The 17,789-nt window shown below is 45.8% G+C and overlaps 1 protein-coding gene across 3 annotated transcripts in view; it reads right to left on the bottom strand.

Moving 5' to 3' along the window:
• The window catches only part of RSPH9 (radial spoke head component 9), a 56,103-nt gene extending 42,006 nt beyond the window's left edge, over window positions 1–14,097 (bottom strand). For 2 of the 3 annotated variants that reach the window (XM_068676526.1, XM_068676527.1), the window contains exons 1-4: window positions 13,829–14,096; window positions 13,525–13,687; window positions 12,091–12,220; window positions 11,355–11,501 (exon numbers count right to left, since the gene is read on the bottom strand). In XM_068676526.1, coding sequence (XP_068532627.1) covers window positions 11,355–11,501; window positions 12,091–12,220; window positions 13,525–13,687; window positions 13,829–14,058 — 670 coding nt within the window. In that variant the 5' untranslated portion in view covers window positions 14,059–14,096. Of the gene's footprint in view, window positions 1–11,354; window positions 11,502–12,090; window positions 12,221–13,524; window positions 13,688–13,828 lie in introns of all 3 variants that reach the window. The other variant, XM_068676528.1, reaches the window with a different exon arrangement.
• Between the last annotated feature and the right edge of the window lie 3,692 nt (window positions 14,098–17,789).

Raw genomic sequence — 17,789 nt, 5'->3', positions numbered from 1 at the left:
GCTGTAACTGGTCCACTTTCAGTATGACCTCTCATAACATCGCTGCTTTGGAGGTGATTCAGCAACTCCTAATTTCAGAGCAAGCTTGAGAAGAAACAGCTTTAAAAGCTAGACAGCCCGACACAGACTCCATGTCGCACAAGCTCACACAGGGTCATAAAAGTGACATTATCAATTCCTCTTCAAAGAAGGAAATGCCTCGAGGGAAAAGCAGCTACGCCGTGGTTGCACTTACCAATAACACGATATGCTGCTGCAAGAGCAGGTCGTAATGCGTCTTTCTGCAGTCAATCCAGAGTGAGAGGAAAGTACTGAGTTACAGGACAAATATTAACACCTAGCGAGGGCGAACACAACCATTTCCCTTTGCAAAAGCAGCTGCTGCTTGGCTGTGTGACCCCAGGCACTTAGTTCTGACAGCGCTCCACTACACCCCTGGGACTTAACTTCCGTTTCCCTCCAGCAGAAAATCCTACACTGGGGAGAGCTTCCTACTCCTAACTCACTGTCTGTAGGGAACAAAGAGCAATTGCGAAGCAGAGCAGCTGTAAGGAAAGGTCACTTTGCTCTGGCTCTCAACAAATTTCACCACACGGACATTTCACACGCAGCCTACCAGCCATAAGGATGCATCCAAACAGCGCGGGGCTCAAACTCCTTCGTGCCACTTACTGGCTGCAAACTAAATTTCTTTCATTTGCTTGACACGCCACCTGCACCCCATATGTTAACACTGCTGTCAATATTTCCAATTCCCCATGTAACTATTTAATAACAATTAAATAGAAACACAGACTGGTTGCAGGTTCACTACTATTTTAAAAAGCCACCAGAGCCAGGAAAGTGGAGCTTACAAACAGGCAGATGCTGCCAGGAGGCTTTTGCGTGGTCCTAATGCCTGCCACGTCTTTGACACACAAATAAAACCATGCCCAAACCTCAAAGTAAACCAGTCCTACTTCAGAGGCTTCCTGCTGACGAGGAAGATTCCAGGGTTGCAGCTTTGTCCCACATTCACAATATTCAGGTGAAATTCGGGCCATACCTAGACATCTGACATCGGTGCTGTTTAATTCAGTTGAAGCAGCCTCTGCCCTCAAACCTTTATTCCCACCCTCATCACTCCTCCATCATAAAGCCTGCAAAAGTGTTTTATTTACTGCTCAGCGAACGAGGTCAGGGAAACGATCTGGTTGAAAAATAGTCTAGTCAAAAATAAAGTTATTTTTCCAGCTGGAATCTGGGTGCACAGCCAGCAATGTGGATACAAAAGGAGGGACAATACACAGACATAAATGAACAGCAGAGGATGGGAAGCACTGACAAAGCTAGCCCAGGAGTAATGCACATCTAATTACAGACTCCCTTTTAGCCCAGTTACATTGCCTGTTAGTCCTAAATCCACGTGATAATTAGAACAGCACCAGAATCCTTTCTCCCACCAGCTAGTTTTTTACTTTTTTGTCGTTGCTGTTTTGTTACGAAAAAGATGCGGTCTTGGCACAGAAAGCAGCCAGAACAAGGATTCGGAATGGTGCTGTGCACTAGAGGAAACAAGACAATATGCAATCAAAACTTCTAAGTAGCAGGAAAAACTAATTCAAATCCCTTCTGTTTGGATAATGACAACAAAAATACGGATCATTGTATCTTGGGTCCTCTGCAGTAAATTTAGAAATCCCTCCGAGCAGCAGAACACCCTCCTTCCACAGCACAGGTTTATGCTGGATCCCGTCACACTCCATATTTCTTGTTCAGCTGGTCGCTGTGGAAACGTTTTTGGAGCGTGCCAGGAGTCACGTAGCATCTACCTGGGGAGCCCCTGCATTAATCCGTCACCTTCGTGGACTTCTGTGAGCCCATTGGTTCGCAGGAAGAAAAAGAAGGAGTCTCTCGCTCCTCCCCGCTCTGAATGAAAGACGCTTCCTCTAAATCTTGCTACAGGATTTCAGGCTCAATTCAGCTTCTTTGGGGCTTTTGTCGCCAAACAAATGTGATGTCTTTGAAAGAAAGATTAACAGTTTGATGAAAGGATGCAATGGACAGCTTTGTTCTAGCCATCTTCCCCCTAGAGCTTTCGGTCACTGTCACTTTCTTACCCGAGGGAGAATATCTGTCTGACTCCCAGAGGAGATTATGGCCACCTTGTAAGATTTTGCCTCTCCTGATAACAAAGCACTGGCCACTTTGAGGAGGTGATAATGATGAACAGGGGCTGGATTACGAGCAAAGAACCTCACATTGATCTCTGAATTCTGAGAGAGCACAAAGCAGTCAATGCTGGGATTCAAAGCCCACTGAATGCTTAGAGCACATCCAATTCACCCTCCTGCAGGAGGGGCGAGGCTACAAACCCCTCAGTCAGTCCCCAAGGTGTACTTCTCACCTCCTCATCAAGTTAGCATGACTAGTTAAAAGGACTTGGGGTGAAGAACAGATGGCAGGGCACAGATCATGAACAGTGGATGTTTTCATGCTTGGCTAGATACAAATTCTGGCCCAAATTACCTGAAGAGTTTACCGGTTGCTGAGAATACTGTCACTCAGAGCATGCCCACACAGCACAGTACAGCTGGGGTGATATTAAAGCTAATTCCAAAGCTTTAGACTAAGGAAAGATAGACTAAGGATGGCTAAGCATCTACTAGGACCTGGAATAGCCTGGGAACCTATGCACAGCACAACTGCTGTACAAATACGCCCACAGATCAACTGTCCCTCGACCTTCTCCCTCCACGCACAGCCACACACCCCTTCAGCGTGCAGAATTTGTGGACAGCAAAAGCAGTCAATGCCCGTTGACTCCCTCTCTGCAAAAGTTGTACAGCCAAAGGAGCAGCAAACGGCAGAGGAAAGCCACGTGCAAAGAGCTGGCACCAATGCCAGCTGCTGCACAGGCAGGAACCGTACCTCCTCACGTGGAGCCCCTTCAGAAATAGATCACTGCGAGCAAAAGCTGACCTGCTTAGGGCTCATTCCGACTTCCAGTAACAGACAGACTGCCCTGGGATTTCCTCTTCAAGTAATTTTTCATCATTCCCTAAAAAAAGGGTTTAGTTCGAGGCTAACAGAGTGATAAAATTACAATTTCTGGTTCTGAGGCTTTACCAGCATTTCCCCATCAGTTAACTGGAAGTTCATCTCCTTTTCACATCCAGTGAACCAGGAACTGGGTGGGCAATGTTTTCCTTTACTGAGGAGGAACAAATCTTAAACACAATCCCTGGAAAGTTGCTACAAAGACTGTGCTTCTGTCCTTATTTCACTGCAGGCAGGAGGGTGAAAGATCCCACCACTGTTGATGGGCAGCCCTGATCCAGGATAAACTCACCCAAGGCCTCTGACTAAACAAGCCCCCTGAGGTGATACAGACCTAGGACCCAAAAGCAGTGAATGCACTCTTTTATTACCCGCAGACACAAAGCCAAAGGAAAACAGACTCCTTTCCAGAAAGCAAGGCAGATCATGGACAGCCAGTCAAAAGTTGGCTCTCCAGCTGGCTCTGGAGTCCTCCTGCTGTGCTGCCACGGAGGAGGTTTCAGTCGGATACTGAACTCCTAAGCTAGCAGCACCACACCTGTAGGAAGGACAGCATCTTGGATTGTTCCCAGGGAACTTTCTTGGGCCTCTCTAAGAGTGGCCTCTAAAAGCTAACCCCTAAAGCCTCTGGCTTCTAAAGGCTCCCTAGTCCAACATCACTAGCAACAATGAAGAGTGGCTCTACCTTTGTAGGAGGTAGGAAACATGCTTATGTGTTTGGTACATCCATTGCATGCCTCTGGTCACTAAGGATGCTGAAAAAGCTTTTAAAAAATCCAGTGACCATTCCAGAAATTGCCTAAGCCTGGAAGGGACTGGATCTCTTCCTCTCCTTACCTACTGTTCAGGATGTCAATACACCACACACAGCCTGGGAACCCAGGCTTTACCTTCTCCTCGATCTGATCTTCTTGATGCTTTTCTTCCTCGTTTTACTTTTCTGTAATTTCTTTTTCTGTGCTCAACGCTGACAATGCTGGCACCATAGTGCACCCTGCTGGAAACCAGCAGTTACAGCCACCCTAGAATTATATCTGACTTCAGTTTTAACAGAGAAATTCAGGTACCAGATAAAAAACACCAATTAATTAATAACCCATTAAGCCAACTGCTCAGTTCAATTCCCACATCTGAAAGCCACCAGCTGTTCTGATCCACAGACATCTGTTGTACTCCCTCCGTGCCACCGTCCTATAAAGCTTGGTTGCTGAAACCACTTGTTTAAATGTCAGGTAACTCCAAGAGATACCACTGCTCAGTTTCACAGATTCACTGAGTCTGAGGATTACCTCTCCTAAACAGGAACGAGGATAGCTACGAGCCACAAGAGGTATTTTGGTTTACATTTTGGCTACCTCTTTTTTTTCCCCTTGCTAACACGCAGCACTGCCCTCTCATTCATTATGGGTCTTTTAGTTTGGATTTCAGTGAGACAGCTTGAAAAGCCTTGTCCCCGTGTGGCTCTTGGCAGGCTAAGAAGTAAAGTGCTCTTGCTCTCAACTTTCACAGAGCTGGGGAGGTGCTGCTTATTGTTAAGCAATGAAAGGGGAGGGCTCAGGTCACATCTGTGAAATGTTAGCGGAGAAGGGAGGCTGGGTGAAAGTAGGTGGCCAGCACAGCATAGCACTTCGCTGGATTTTGCAAGGCCACTGGGGAGATAGGCAGCCATTTGTCTTCGAGCCCTGATAACAGCCCGGCTCGCTCTCTGCTGGCTAGCTGGGGTTGTAAATACCTCTGCAGACACAGACTCTTCGAATGGCTGGAGACTGGAGGCTGATAGGGGATTAATCGCCTGGGGGTGGGGGGACAGTCCAAAAGGGAGTTAATTAGCTGCGTTAATGCATGGAGATAAAGCAGGTTCATGTCTCCTGGGCCTCTTCCTCCCAGTACCTGGGCTTTTGGGGTAGGCGAGATGAGGCTACCAAAATGGCCCTTGAGAGTGGCCAAAGGAAACTCTCTCTCACTGAAAAATGCAGCCTCTCCATCGTCAAGGCCCCATTAAGCACAAGGTTTTGCTAAACCGATAAAGAGTGTGCTAATGAAGCTCAGAGGACAGGAGGTTAGCGTTCTGAGCCAGGCTACTGTTCAGGAAGTTTAAAGAAAGGCTAACGCCCAAAGTCAAGGAAATAGTCACAAACCCCTGTCTGTAATGCTGTAAAAGGAACACTCCCAAAGCACTGCACTTTTGGGTGAAGAGATAAAATAATCTTCTGTCTAGACAGTTCTACGCCCCCTCTAACTGAATCGTGAAGCAGCATGTGGACATGGCTCATCATTATCCCCCCTCTGTATACTACTCATTAGGTCAATGCCATAAAATCTCTCCTTGTGTTAGTCAGCAACTGCATCTGAGGAAATCTCAGCTCTTCAGATCACACTCCGTGATGGACACTGATAAGTCAGGAGTCTCCTCAATGCTCTTCTAAGCCTTCCTGTGTTACAGCTCAGGAAGTAAAGCCAGCTGTATTGAGAGCCCTGCACTTGGAGTCACCGTCTCAGGAACCCGCTGTCACCTTTGTGTCATTGTCACTGGCGATGAAGAAGCCAAACATCGTTCTCCATAGCTGTCACCAAATTTCCCAAGGTGTACCAGGAAGTCATCTGTTCTGGACTCTCACATACCACTGGCTATTAAATTGAACTCAATTACTCACATCTAGTATTTGTGTTTGTATTTCAGGTTGTGTTTCCATTTGGCTAGAACACATCTCCCAGCATGGCATCCAGCATGACGCTAAGATACCAAGAAAAGCACTCATCCATTGCCCTTGCTAGCAGGCAATCATTCCACTCTTAAGATTTCTACCTAGTTTTTCCTTTCGGTTTTTCTAGCTGTAATTTCCAGCTGGTGGTTCCTGTTATGGTTTTCTCCGCTATACTAGACCTTCAGTACCCAATACTTAAACTCCGTGGAGTATTTACACAGTGTAATACAGTCATTCTCGTGTTCTTTTCTGCAAGATAAACAGATTGAACTGTTTATGTCTCTCACCAGCCCTTGAATCATTCTGTGGCTCTTTTCTGCAACTTCTCTAGTTTTGCAATGTGCAGTAATACAGCCCTGATCCCACCAGCAGTATAGCAAAAGTAAAGTCACCTCCCAGTTCCTATTTGCTACGCCCTTGTTTATACATCTACAGATCATATTAGCCTTTTTAAGTCTCAACATCAGACTGAGAGCTTGTGCTCAGTGGGTTGTGTCTGGATTTCCTCTCAGAGCCACAGCTTCCAGAATGCAATTCTCAGCCTCGCTCGTGCTCCCTGTTCTTGTATACTTGATTTTGCACTTACACCAAAACGTACTTTATTTAAGTAAGCTTGGTTTACCAGGTCTCTGTGGGTGTCTCGCCTTTGTCATTATCTGTCTCTCCACCACTCCTGTATTTCTATATCATTTATAAATACACTGAAGAATATCAGCACTGGCACCAGTCCCAGCTGAAACCCCTTCTGACCCCTTCCAGGAACACACCCATTCTTCGCTTTCTGAATCACAACTGCTAATCAAGATTAGTTTAGGGGAGGATCTCTGCAATGCTGGGATTTATTCAAGGTTAGCATCATAAGTATGCCACAAGTCTTCTGAGATAATGCATTCAGGAGCAACTTTTCTGGCTCTGCCATTCTCGTGTTTTGGCCCACAGTGAAGGTTGTCTAATCCTTCTCTCACTTAGCAAATAGTCTGAAAACCGCCTGAAAGAGTATTTTATTGTCTTCATTTGATGCAAGTCCATATTCTTATTTTCGTTCCAAATACAAACCAGAAAAAAAAACTGTTGAGCATTTCTGCCCTTCCACGTTCTTATCAGCCATTTTACCATCGCCATTTAGTGACGGATTCCAGTACCCTTAATATGCTTTCTTTTCCTGTCAATATACCCGAAAAATTCCTTCTCACAGTTGTCAAATGAGTCAGCAATGGATTACTCCAGTTTATTCTGTCTTCCTTTGTCATTTCTTATTCATTATAAATTCCAATTTATATTGATCATTAATCGTACCTGACTTTCTGCATTTCCTTTTATATTGATTTTTAATTCTAATTCTTGCTCTTATGACATCAACGAACTGCAGTAGGCTTTGAGCCAAAAGTTGCTGTTTCTTGACTGGGAGCCATGACTTTTGACTAAACTCTTCTCATAGAATTCCTGTTTTACTCATATCTTTTCCTATCTACAATTTTCTTTCCCTTTGCCTCTGACAAACCTCCCCTTCTGCATCGTTTTTTAACAGCGCCCTGTTGGTGTCCCTTATCTCCATATCAAAGTGATCTGAGTCAGTAATCTGTGACAAACCTTCAAAGTCAACTTATTGCTTTTCTGAAGTGTATTTTCAAAGTGACTAAGAACTGAATTATCCATCCCCAATTTTAGTTCCTCCCAAGCTTTCCATTCTACACTAGTACCCTAAGCTTCCTCCCATCCTTCTCCTTCACCCTTGCAGAATGTAGCAGTGCCTAAACTGGTACAATGGTCACAGTAAAGTCATCCTTTCCTCTCCATTTTCACTTTCCCCGTCATGTCAGTGTGTGACAAGTGACTATTGTTTCATATCCACCCAACATTAGGTCAAGTGAAAACGCTATAGGCATGCTAGGAATTACTGCTGTTTGCTTTGCTGTTTTATTATCTACGAGCACATGTAAAACTGCCACAACTCTAGTTCCTGAAATGCTATTGCCCATGGTGCCGAACTCCATGCAACAGAAAGGACGGCACTGGCAATCTGCCAGCAGCTCAAAGGCTACATCTAATTGTGCATAAATTTGAGCAGATTGTCTGCTTAGACTAGAGCAAACAAGCTTATCTTTAATGCAGACATATGGCCAGTAAAACCTACAGATCTCAGCACGCAACGTTTTGGCCAGCTGGCCATTTGGATCAGAAAGAAGCATTGCATGATCTGATACTGTGGTGACAAGGAGATCAGTATCACAACCCACCCGTGTTCAAAAATCATGAGTCAGGCCACTCAAATTCATGAGTTTTGCTCAGAGATGGAGATCTTAAAAGGGGGTAAGCAGACTGAATTTGTCTATGAGAAGGTAGTGTTCACATTCTCCCACTTTTCTCTCCAATCATAAAAAAAAATGTTTTTTTTGTTTGTTTGTTTTTTGTTTTTTGTTTTAATAAAAAGTCACATAGTCACTTGCCTCTGAGAGCTGAGATCCCAAGAAAAAGCAGACAGACTCAGTGTGATCAGGGGAGGAGCACCAACATATTCTGAACTCTTAAAGTATACAGATAACCACAAAGATAGACACACGAGCAGAATCTGGAACCTGCAATCACCACAGATATCACTGGTAAAGATAAGGGCGGCAGACAGTTTTGTTATAAAACTCCAGTTGTTGTACTCTTGCACTAAACTCTCTGCTTTTCCCATTGCATCCTTGATTCAACCTGGTTTTAGCTTCCTTTCTTCCCACCTCTCAGCTGTCAAATAAAATCTTCTCTCTGCCTCCAGCCTTCCATTCTGTAAGACACCTCTGTTCTCCCATAATGACATGCCACGTTCTGACAGTTACCCTCTTGATAACCATCACAGATGCTCAGTCTCCAATTAATAAAGAAAACTATTCCAACAGAGTTGTTACATTTAGACAGGGGAAGAAAAAAAAAAAAAAGCAGCCTTTCCTCCCTCAGTCCTGTTCTTTAGGTCTTTTAAGATTTTAAGAGTAATTCTAGCCAATTCAGGCTGTGAATATCACTGAGATGTTGCTCACCTACTGGTCCATTTTTTATGTATTTGCTGAGGGGAAAAACAATTCTCTGCTTCAGTCACAATCTATTCTGAATGCAATAGGTTTGGAAATTCCTGCTTCGACTCAGATAACAACTGTTCAAGAAAGGAGCTAGCCAGGAAAGACAGGAAAAGCTTCAGGTCAAAATGTGGGGATTTGCCAGAACTGTGAACAACATGTCAAGAAATAGAGAAAGCATTGTCTGCTCTCGATCAGGACTAACATGCACTGGCAGAGTTGAAAGAAAGTGATCCAAGAACCAGAGTTCAAAAGCTTTGCAACCAAGAATGGGAGACTTCAGCGGAGCCACACTGATAAAATCAGTGCAAAGCTTGTGTCTGTCCCCTCTTCCTTTTTTTTCCCCCACATTTTCACAAGCAACCAGTACGTTAGACAGCCTGAACGCTTGCTAAAGAGGTAGGTTGATCTTTCTTTAATGTCAGAGCTCCTTTCTGCGTATGATAGAGTGCAATTAGAGAGGGTGCATGCTTTGCTGATCCTTTAATCAGTTCCTGTCTTACTTCCTTAGCCTGACAAGCTCATCTCATCAATCCCCAGGTTCAGTCCAAGCAAGAGCAGGACAATACAGCCAGAGCTGCACAGGCACCATGATGAATCTTCTACTCTTCCATTAAGAAGCACTCAACTACACTTGAACTCAGGTAGTCTTTAATAGGTAACTTTTCTGAGGAGACTGAGAACTGCATTAAGAGCAACAGCCTCCTGGGAAGAGGGCAAAGGTTCACGCTTATCCAAACCTCAGGTTGCCACAGGAAGACAAACATGATGGTGACATGTCTGAGTCCCACTTCCTACCTGCCACTGGTTAAAAGAGCTACAAGTCACATTTGATTTAAAGACTTCCACAAAATCTCCATCTTTGTGTCTAATATACAGCACGACCTGCCAGTTGCCTGAACCCTTGGACTAGATGGGAAGCTGCAGGATTAGGGGTCCCTAATCTTTAGAAGTTGCCATTCCCCATCACACTGAAGCTGGCAAAAAACAGCACTGCGATGCAAACTAGCCTTCAGGCTCTTATCCCGTGGTGCCAGTTTCCCAGTGGAAACACGTAAAGCACTGCAGATTCATCTCCTGCTGCAGTGGCTTTGTGCCTGCAGGTCTCACAAAACTAAAGAGTCTCCCTATCAGAAACCCTAGAAAAAGAGAGGGGAAAAAAAATCTAAGTAGAAGCAATGCCTTAACTGCCATACAAAACTGCAACTAAGATTTTATTAGGAAGCATCTAGGAGCTAACCCCACTTGCCATACTTCTTTTTGAGTCTAAATGAGCAATTCAATGAGCCAGTGTATGTAAAAACATGCTGTATGGCCAGACTACATTTCTGAAAAATGACTGCAGCAAAGACACTAGCAGTAAGTTGGACAGTTTTGATTTTAGCGCTGTTTATACTCTGAAGAGACAAGAATTTTCAGAATTCAGGACACAGCTCACTAGTTTCATTCTCCCTTCTCTTTTGGCAGAGGAAAGATTGGGCAAATATATATATATATTCCAGTTCTTACAGCCAATTCTATCTGGCACGGGACAGCTACTATCCTACTATCCTATCTTGCTACTCCAGAACAGAAATAAAATAGCAAACGTAAAGTCTGATTGTGACTCAAATATTCTTCTAGACAGCAGGATGTGGAAATGTTTGGCCCAACCCAAAAACTCACCATATCAGCAAAAAGCAGTGTTTTTTAGGAAAAAAAAAAAATCATTCCCAGTTTACAGACGGAAAGCAGTTCTGTAGAATTCTATGTACTTTAAAATGCAGCACAGTAACGAGGAATGCAGCTGCAGACCAGGTGGTAGATATAATGATTTACTCTCTCTGAATGAGAAACTAAATCCCTGTTCAGAGCTCCAGAAGCAAAACAGCAACATAAATCCAAACTGGTAACATCTCTTTAGAGAAATACCTCACCAGAGGAATCCCTGGATGAGGTTCAATGCATTATATTTAACAATTGCCCAGAAAAACAGTAGAGCTGTGAACTGAAGATACATTCCAGTACGCACATCTTCCGTCCTCCTTCTGCAGTGTATAATTCTGCTAGAGGACAGATTATTCCACACTACAGTATTTCCAACACAGTTTATCAAAATAAAGTTTCAACCCAGCCTCTCAAGGATATCAGTTTAGCGTTAATGAGAGCTCATTTAGGCAAAGAAAAGCAATACTGGGTGGGATGGAAGGTGTGAAATACTTCAAACCATGTAACTCCGCCAGTGACAGGGAATTTATCTCCCCCCATAGGGTCACCAGCTGTCACAGGCTTTACAGAAGTCAGGAGGGAATACAGCACTGAGGCTGAGGGGGGAAGTGATGGTGTGATCAGAAGACCTTTTGTAAGGACGCAACAGCCCTGGTACACTTATCATTTTAAGTGTTTATAATTGATTAAAAAAAGGGAATTAAGTACAATATTTAATAAAGAATAATGTTTACAGGTTAGCAGGGGGTTCCCCTAAGCATACCCACTCCACTGTAACCCTCGCCTTGTCTCTGAAAGGGAAGACTGCCTTCCCTTTCATTGCATCTCTTGACTCTGCTGTTTTTACCTGGTGGGATATCATGCTCCAGAGAGTCCAGAAAGTCAGTGGATGGGTCCCAGTTAGCCTTTTCCAGCAGGGTTTTATTCTTCAGGTTACTAGGCTCCGTAAAATGGAAATAGGAACTTAGCTTTTTTGCCTCAGTCAAGGAAAGACCTGCAAACAGCCATTTCTGAAAGTTAATACAGTGAGCTGGGCTAATGCACATTGTATCACAGACAGTCATATTGTTTCTCTAATGCCCACAGGACAGAATCACAGTCTTTCTCCAATGGACTCCATGGAAGTCCACGGATTTGCCACAAGCGGGTGGCACTACTCCCCGCTGCATTGTGGACCATGCTAACTGCAGTCCCAGATATGCAGTGGGCACTGAGGCAAGACCAACTCTCTGCCCGTTTGGTTACATACTATATGCAGATGATGAACTCACTGCAGCTGTAATGGCTAAACACTGACATAAACCACACACAGACAAATGAAACTACAGGTTTAATGACTCAGAGATTCTCCTCCCACCTCCCAGAGTTGAATCGTGCACCTGAACATTAGTGATTATATTCACAGCTCTGTGGTGTGAGTCAGAATTGCAGGAGTGGCACCGGATTGTCTCCTCCCTGTTCATCTTACCCGGGTCAAAAATAAACCTGAAATCAAAGCATCAGCTAGAGAGAGAAAGTCATCTTCGTTTACAGCCTTTATGATCAAAGTGCAGTTGATTCTGATAAAGACAATGGGAATTTACCTTCAAAGTTTCTGTTTTCATGCACAGACCCAAGAGGAGTCTTCACAAATGCGCCTCGGGGTACGATACCAACTGCTCTGTCTATCTGGTCTATTGTAGCTATGAGGCGGTCCTCCTCCTTGATCACGAGCTTTTAAAAAAGAGGCAAGTTTTAAAGGCAGGGCTTTCCTTCTTGTTGTTTCTGTAAATAAACTCAATGTGACAATAGAAACCACGACCAACTCATCTTGGTGCCCAATGGCTATCCAAGGATGAACACAAATCAGCCATTCTTCTCATAAGATATGACAGGAAACATGGCTAGGAGCAGAGTCTAGACTCCCAAGAGAATTACCTGTCCCTCCCTTCATTCAACCACTTCCTCCCTCTCAATTAAGCTGCTTTTGACTATTCAGTTAGAAAGAGTGATACCTGCAGTTCCTGCCTAGAGCTTCAGACGCTGCAGTGAGGATCTGTACCAATTGCACATAATAAAACATGAAGGAGAGAGGATATTTCTAAGCCATATCTAAGTCCAGGAATAATTGAAGTAAGAGTTCAATCAAGAAGCTGTTGCTACACAATGACAGAGGACAGGAAGGCGGGTATATTCCACCTGCTGTGACCAGGGAGATTCTTGAAGGCATGCATTTTGGAAGGAGCATTACCTATGGGTAATACTCTAAGAACTAGAGAACAAACCACAGGAACAGCCTTTCTAGGCTGTAAAATAGGAGATATGGAGTCCCACTTGTCTCCCATTCTTGCTTCCGTAACTTTTCGGGCATCAGTCAGTGGTGTCCAGGTAAAAGTGTGCTGGTTCTGAAGAAAGAGCTGCTCCTGAGTGGGAAATTTTCCCTGGAGCAGCTGGGACACATGCCAATTATCAGAATTATTATGAATATTCCATTTATATGAAGACAGGCTGAGGGAGTTGGGGTTATTCAGCCTGGTGAAGAGAAGGCTCCACGGAGACCTTACAGCAGCTTTCCAGTGCCTAACAGGGGGCTACAGGAAAGCTGGGGAGGGACTCTTTGTCAGGGAGTGTAAGGATAGGACAAGGAGTAAGGGCTTTAAACTAAAAGAGGGCAGATTCAAATTGTATATTTGGATAGAATACTTGCATAGAAATTCTTTACGCAGAGGGTGGTGTGGCCCTGGCACAGGCTGCCCAGAGCAGCTGTGGATGCCCCATCCCTGGAGGTGTTCAAGGCCAGGCTGGATGGGGCTTTGGGCAACCTGGTCTGGTGGGAGGTGTCCCTGCCCATGGCAGGGGGCTGGAACCAGGTGGTGTTTACAGTCCCTTCCAACCCCAACCACTCTGTGATTAAACAAGTAGGACCCAGGCTGTTCCTGTGACCCATCAGCTGCCTCTTACACACGAGGAGCTGTCTGTATGGCACGAGGGGTACAACTGCAGCGAAAGGAGCTTGAAAAGCGTTTCGTCGTATTTACCTCCGTACCGTCTTCGAGCAATCTTTCGGCATCTTCCGCGCTGACCTCGGCGTACTCGTACTGAAAACTCGGGTCCCCCTGGAAGCGGCCCTTCAGCTTCTCCGCCTGCTCCCCCACCTCCTTGGCCACCGGCGTCAGCAGGCTCCACTCCACGCAGTCCAAGCTGCAGGCAACAACACACCTTGGCTCTCCCATCCCTGGGGGCTCTCCCCAGACCCCCAGACCCTCCCCATCACCCCCCAACACCGTTTATTTTTGGGCTTTGGGACGCCCATCCCGCTCCCTCTCCCACTCCCCCGGCCACCTGTAGAGGCGGCTGCGGGGCGCGGCGCGGTCAGCCCCCAGCCCCTGGGCGATGTAGTAGGTGCCGCGCACGCCATGGACGCAGCCCCAGAACCAGACCGCCTCGAAGCGGTAGTCGCGCTTCAGCAGCGGCAGCGAAGCCCCCAGCGCCGCCCGCTTCTCCGGGCTCAGCCCCGCTCCGCCGCCGCCGGCCGCCAGCTCCAGGCCGCCGGGCAGCCCCTCCGCCTCCATGGCCGCCGCGTCGCCGTCGCCGGGCAACCGGGAGGCAATGGCGGCGCCTCGGCAACGGCCGCCATGGCAACGGCGCGGCGGGCCCGGGGGGAAAATGGCGGCCGCGCCCCGCTGGGCTGAGGGAGGAGGTTGAGCGGGCAGGGCTGGGTGTGTCAGGGCTGTGTGACCCTAACCCGTTAACCGAGCCCCCGGTGTGGCAAGCAGTGTGTTAAGCGTGCAGCCCCGCGTGGGTGTGTGTCGTCCCTCGGTGTTCCTCAGAGGGCTGAAGCCAAAGGTGTCCCTAAAAGGCTGGGGGACACCCCATCATGGAGGACACCTTGGCTGGGATCCCACCAACAGCTCCGTTTTCCTCATGCCACACAGCCAGCACCAAAAATTACCTCAGAATCTCAATGCACAGCGTAATTTTACTGACCTTGCTATCTCCTGCACATCCATAAGTAGATGGCTTTTTTTATTATTTTTAACCGACACTATTTGGATCACTGTGTGGGGCCCTGTTTTGCTGAATCACACACAGACAGACATTCGTGAAATAGCTCCTGCCCTAAAAATCTTGCAAACCGGCCTAATACAAACGTCAGTAAATAAATAATGAGGTCATCCGGCTGCTTAGACAAATAAAAGTTGTGTTTGATGTCTTAAGGAAGTTTAAATCTTTACACGAACACTACTTAAATATATGTATGTGCACGTATATTTAAATCCATAGTCACATCATAAATTCTTGTATTTCTTTTTTCATCTATTTCCTGTTCACACCTAAGGAAAACACTGATTAAGGGTTGCTGCCTGTAACACTGTCACCTGCTTGTCTGTCAAGTGAGATGTTCAGTGAGCTGTACAACATGCAGTCAGATCCATTAGTTTTACCTAAATCTCACAAAAATGAACTTGGATTCTTGCAGATTAACCCCCTCTCTTTTAACGTGAATCATGCAGAACATGCAGGAGGGGCCACAAAATTGTGTCCACACTGTCATCTACCATTGTGCCTTAGCCTGATTTTCCCTACAGGAACAGGCGTTTTCAGGCTTCGTAAACTTGTATAATGACCAATGTCGCTAGAACCATTTCTTGCACTAATATTTTATGATATGGCTGGCTGGCCAGTGAACATGAGAACTGCAAGCCATACTCGTTTCATATGAGTCAGAGAGGCAACCTGAGACCGTAATGAATTTCTGCCACTGTCAGCCACAACTGGATTCAAACCAGATGCTAGCAGCTGAGCGGCTCTTTAGCCTGTTAGGGATCTTCTAAGCCACCCAGTCTCCAATCTTTGCTTGCCCTGACTGAAGATTATCAGAAAGGAAATCTGTAGCTTAAGGAAATTCTTCCTGGTTCAGCAAAGCCTGGTGGGCAACTGTACTCTGCCTTGCTTTGTCTTGACCCCAATTACTAAACACTGATAAGCATCGGGAAATAAGTGGTTGTATTATTTAACAAATGAAAGGTCAAAAGCACTGCTATTCAGCAAGGTCAGAGGTTACCATCACTGTTATTAAACAGTTTGAAAGCAGTTTCTCCCATCAGTTGCCATCGCAGGCTCAAACAAGCAGCTCAGCAGTCGGGCAGCCAGGAGGGAAGAAGATAGGCACCGGGCATCATTCAGCAGGGCTCGGGGCAGGCAGCTTTCCTCAGGGACCTCCTTCAGGGAGGGAAGGCGCTGTGCTCCAGCGGTGCACAGCAATCTCCCATCAGGGCACTGAACTCTCCTGCCTTTGGCCAAACCTGACATGTAGCCATGTGCCAAACTGCTTCAGCTCCTCCCTTTTCCACTCCACAGCACGGTCGACCTGGTAGAGTTGGTGTCAACTTTTGGGTGAGAAATCAAACTCAGGCTCCTTTGCACTCCTCTTGGGCAAGGTACTGAAGCTTGGACAGCTCTTTGCAGCATGAAATATCTTGAAATGTATGTAAGTTATTGCTGAGTGCACAGTGGCTCCTGTATGCCTTGCACAGCATTGTAAAACATTTGAAAATACCTTTAGCGATGTAGTAGGAAGTGAGCTCATTTTCCTTCATGTTCTCCAGTCTGCCTCATCTCAAGAGAAAGACAAGCAGTCACTGATCCCTGTCACTGCTTCTGCTGGTACAGATTATGAAGGCTGCCCTGGAAATACTCTCAAAGGACAAATGTAGCACTGTTCTGGGCGTATACTAGGCCACCACTGCTCTTAAGTGGACTTACTCATATCAGGTCCTCTGTGTTACAATATAACAGCAACAGGAGGCACCAGGGATGTCCCTACTTTTTATAACACCAACACTTTCCTCCGTCTTGGAGATTGTACTAAATGTGGCAGAATTCTGGTAATACTCTGACTGCAAACTGTTCAAAGAAAAAGGTTTTTGGCTTGTCCAGCACCATTGCCATTTTCTCCACTAGTGAGGCTGAAGCGTGCTGTGTGCTGTCACTGGGAGCCTTGGAGACGAAGGGGTGAAGGTGCTGCATGCTGCGGGCTTGGGATCCTCCACATCTGGAAACACTGCAGGAGTGTTCCTAGTAACAAGTTAGCAAGAAATTGGGCTAGTAGGTCAGGATGGGAACAGCTGTGCTGAGATTCAGAGGAAATCTGTGGGTTGACTGTGACAACGTCTTCCCGGAGACTCTCTTTGGCGTAACTCTGGGCAGGCAATATGCCCAAAAAAAAGTGGTCATCCTACCCTAGTCAGGAAAAGATAGACGTAAGAGGCAATGAGCTTTGTTGTAGGTGTGACATGAATTTTTCTATGTCTATCAGTTAAATTTCATGCTTTTCATTACTCTCTTAATAGCATCTGTCTTCCTGGCTGTTCCTGGCACATGGGACAGGTAAAGCATTTACTGGGTAGGAAGCACCAATGTGCTGATTACATCCATGCCTGGGCATCACATGAGTAGCTATAACTCATCAAGCTGGCAACTGAACACACACACCTCTCTTTGTGTTTTCCAGGTACCCAGAGAGGTGAGGTGCAGCGCTGTGACCTTGCCCCACCATGCCGCCAAACTGCCTACAGTCTGAGTGGGAGGACTCTGTTCAGAAACCTTGGAAACAGAAAAATATCAGTGAGAACCTAGTGTGGAACTGTGGTCCTGACTGTGGTTGGGCATCAGGAGGATTTCTGCATTATTAAATTATCCACATTTCAAGCTACCCATCATCCTAGTGTGTTGCCTCAATGAGTTAATGCATTCACAAGGGCTAACACAGGACTGTTTAGCAAGGATACGCATTGTACAAACAATTACCTTTTTTTTTTTTTTTTTTTGGTTGTTCCCACATAGCAGTTTTGATGATGATGATCTCTGATCTGTACAAGTTCAATTTTTAGGACTGACGCTCATTTCTTCTCTACAGGCTGCAGTTGCTAAAGTGGAAGAGCATACCTTATAGTGGCTGGGACCTGAATGATTTAAGCTTTTCAGAGTCATGACCAAGACCATATATTACAGAGAGGAATGAATCAGCAGCCATGAGCAAGCACAGTCTCGATGTGACAAAGTGTAATTAACTTGTCTTTGGAAGAAAGGTCTGTAAGTCTGCAGCTTTCAGGTGGCTCCAGACAGAACCTCTCTAACAGTTTAGCACAGAGGCAAGACCTGGTGGTATGTGAGGAAAGCAAACAAGCATTTGGCAAGCTGATGATGAGATGAGCATTTCTGGCCTACTGTCTGGGAACTCGGAGCAGGAGTGAGGAGTTACATCTAGAGGGACTCTGGGGTCAGAACAATTCACAAGGCA

The sequence above is a fragment of the Anas acuta genome, chromosome 3 (assembly GCF_963932015.1).
Source record: "Anas acuta chromosome 3, bAnaAcu1.1, whole genome shotgun sequence".
Taxonomy (NCBI): Eukaryota; Metazoa; Chordata; class Aves; order Anseriformes; family Anatidae; genus Anas; species Anas acuta.
The sequence above is the reverse complement of the archived record's forward strand: the minus strand, read 5'-3'. Positions and strand labels throughout refer to the sequence as shown.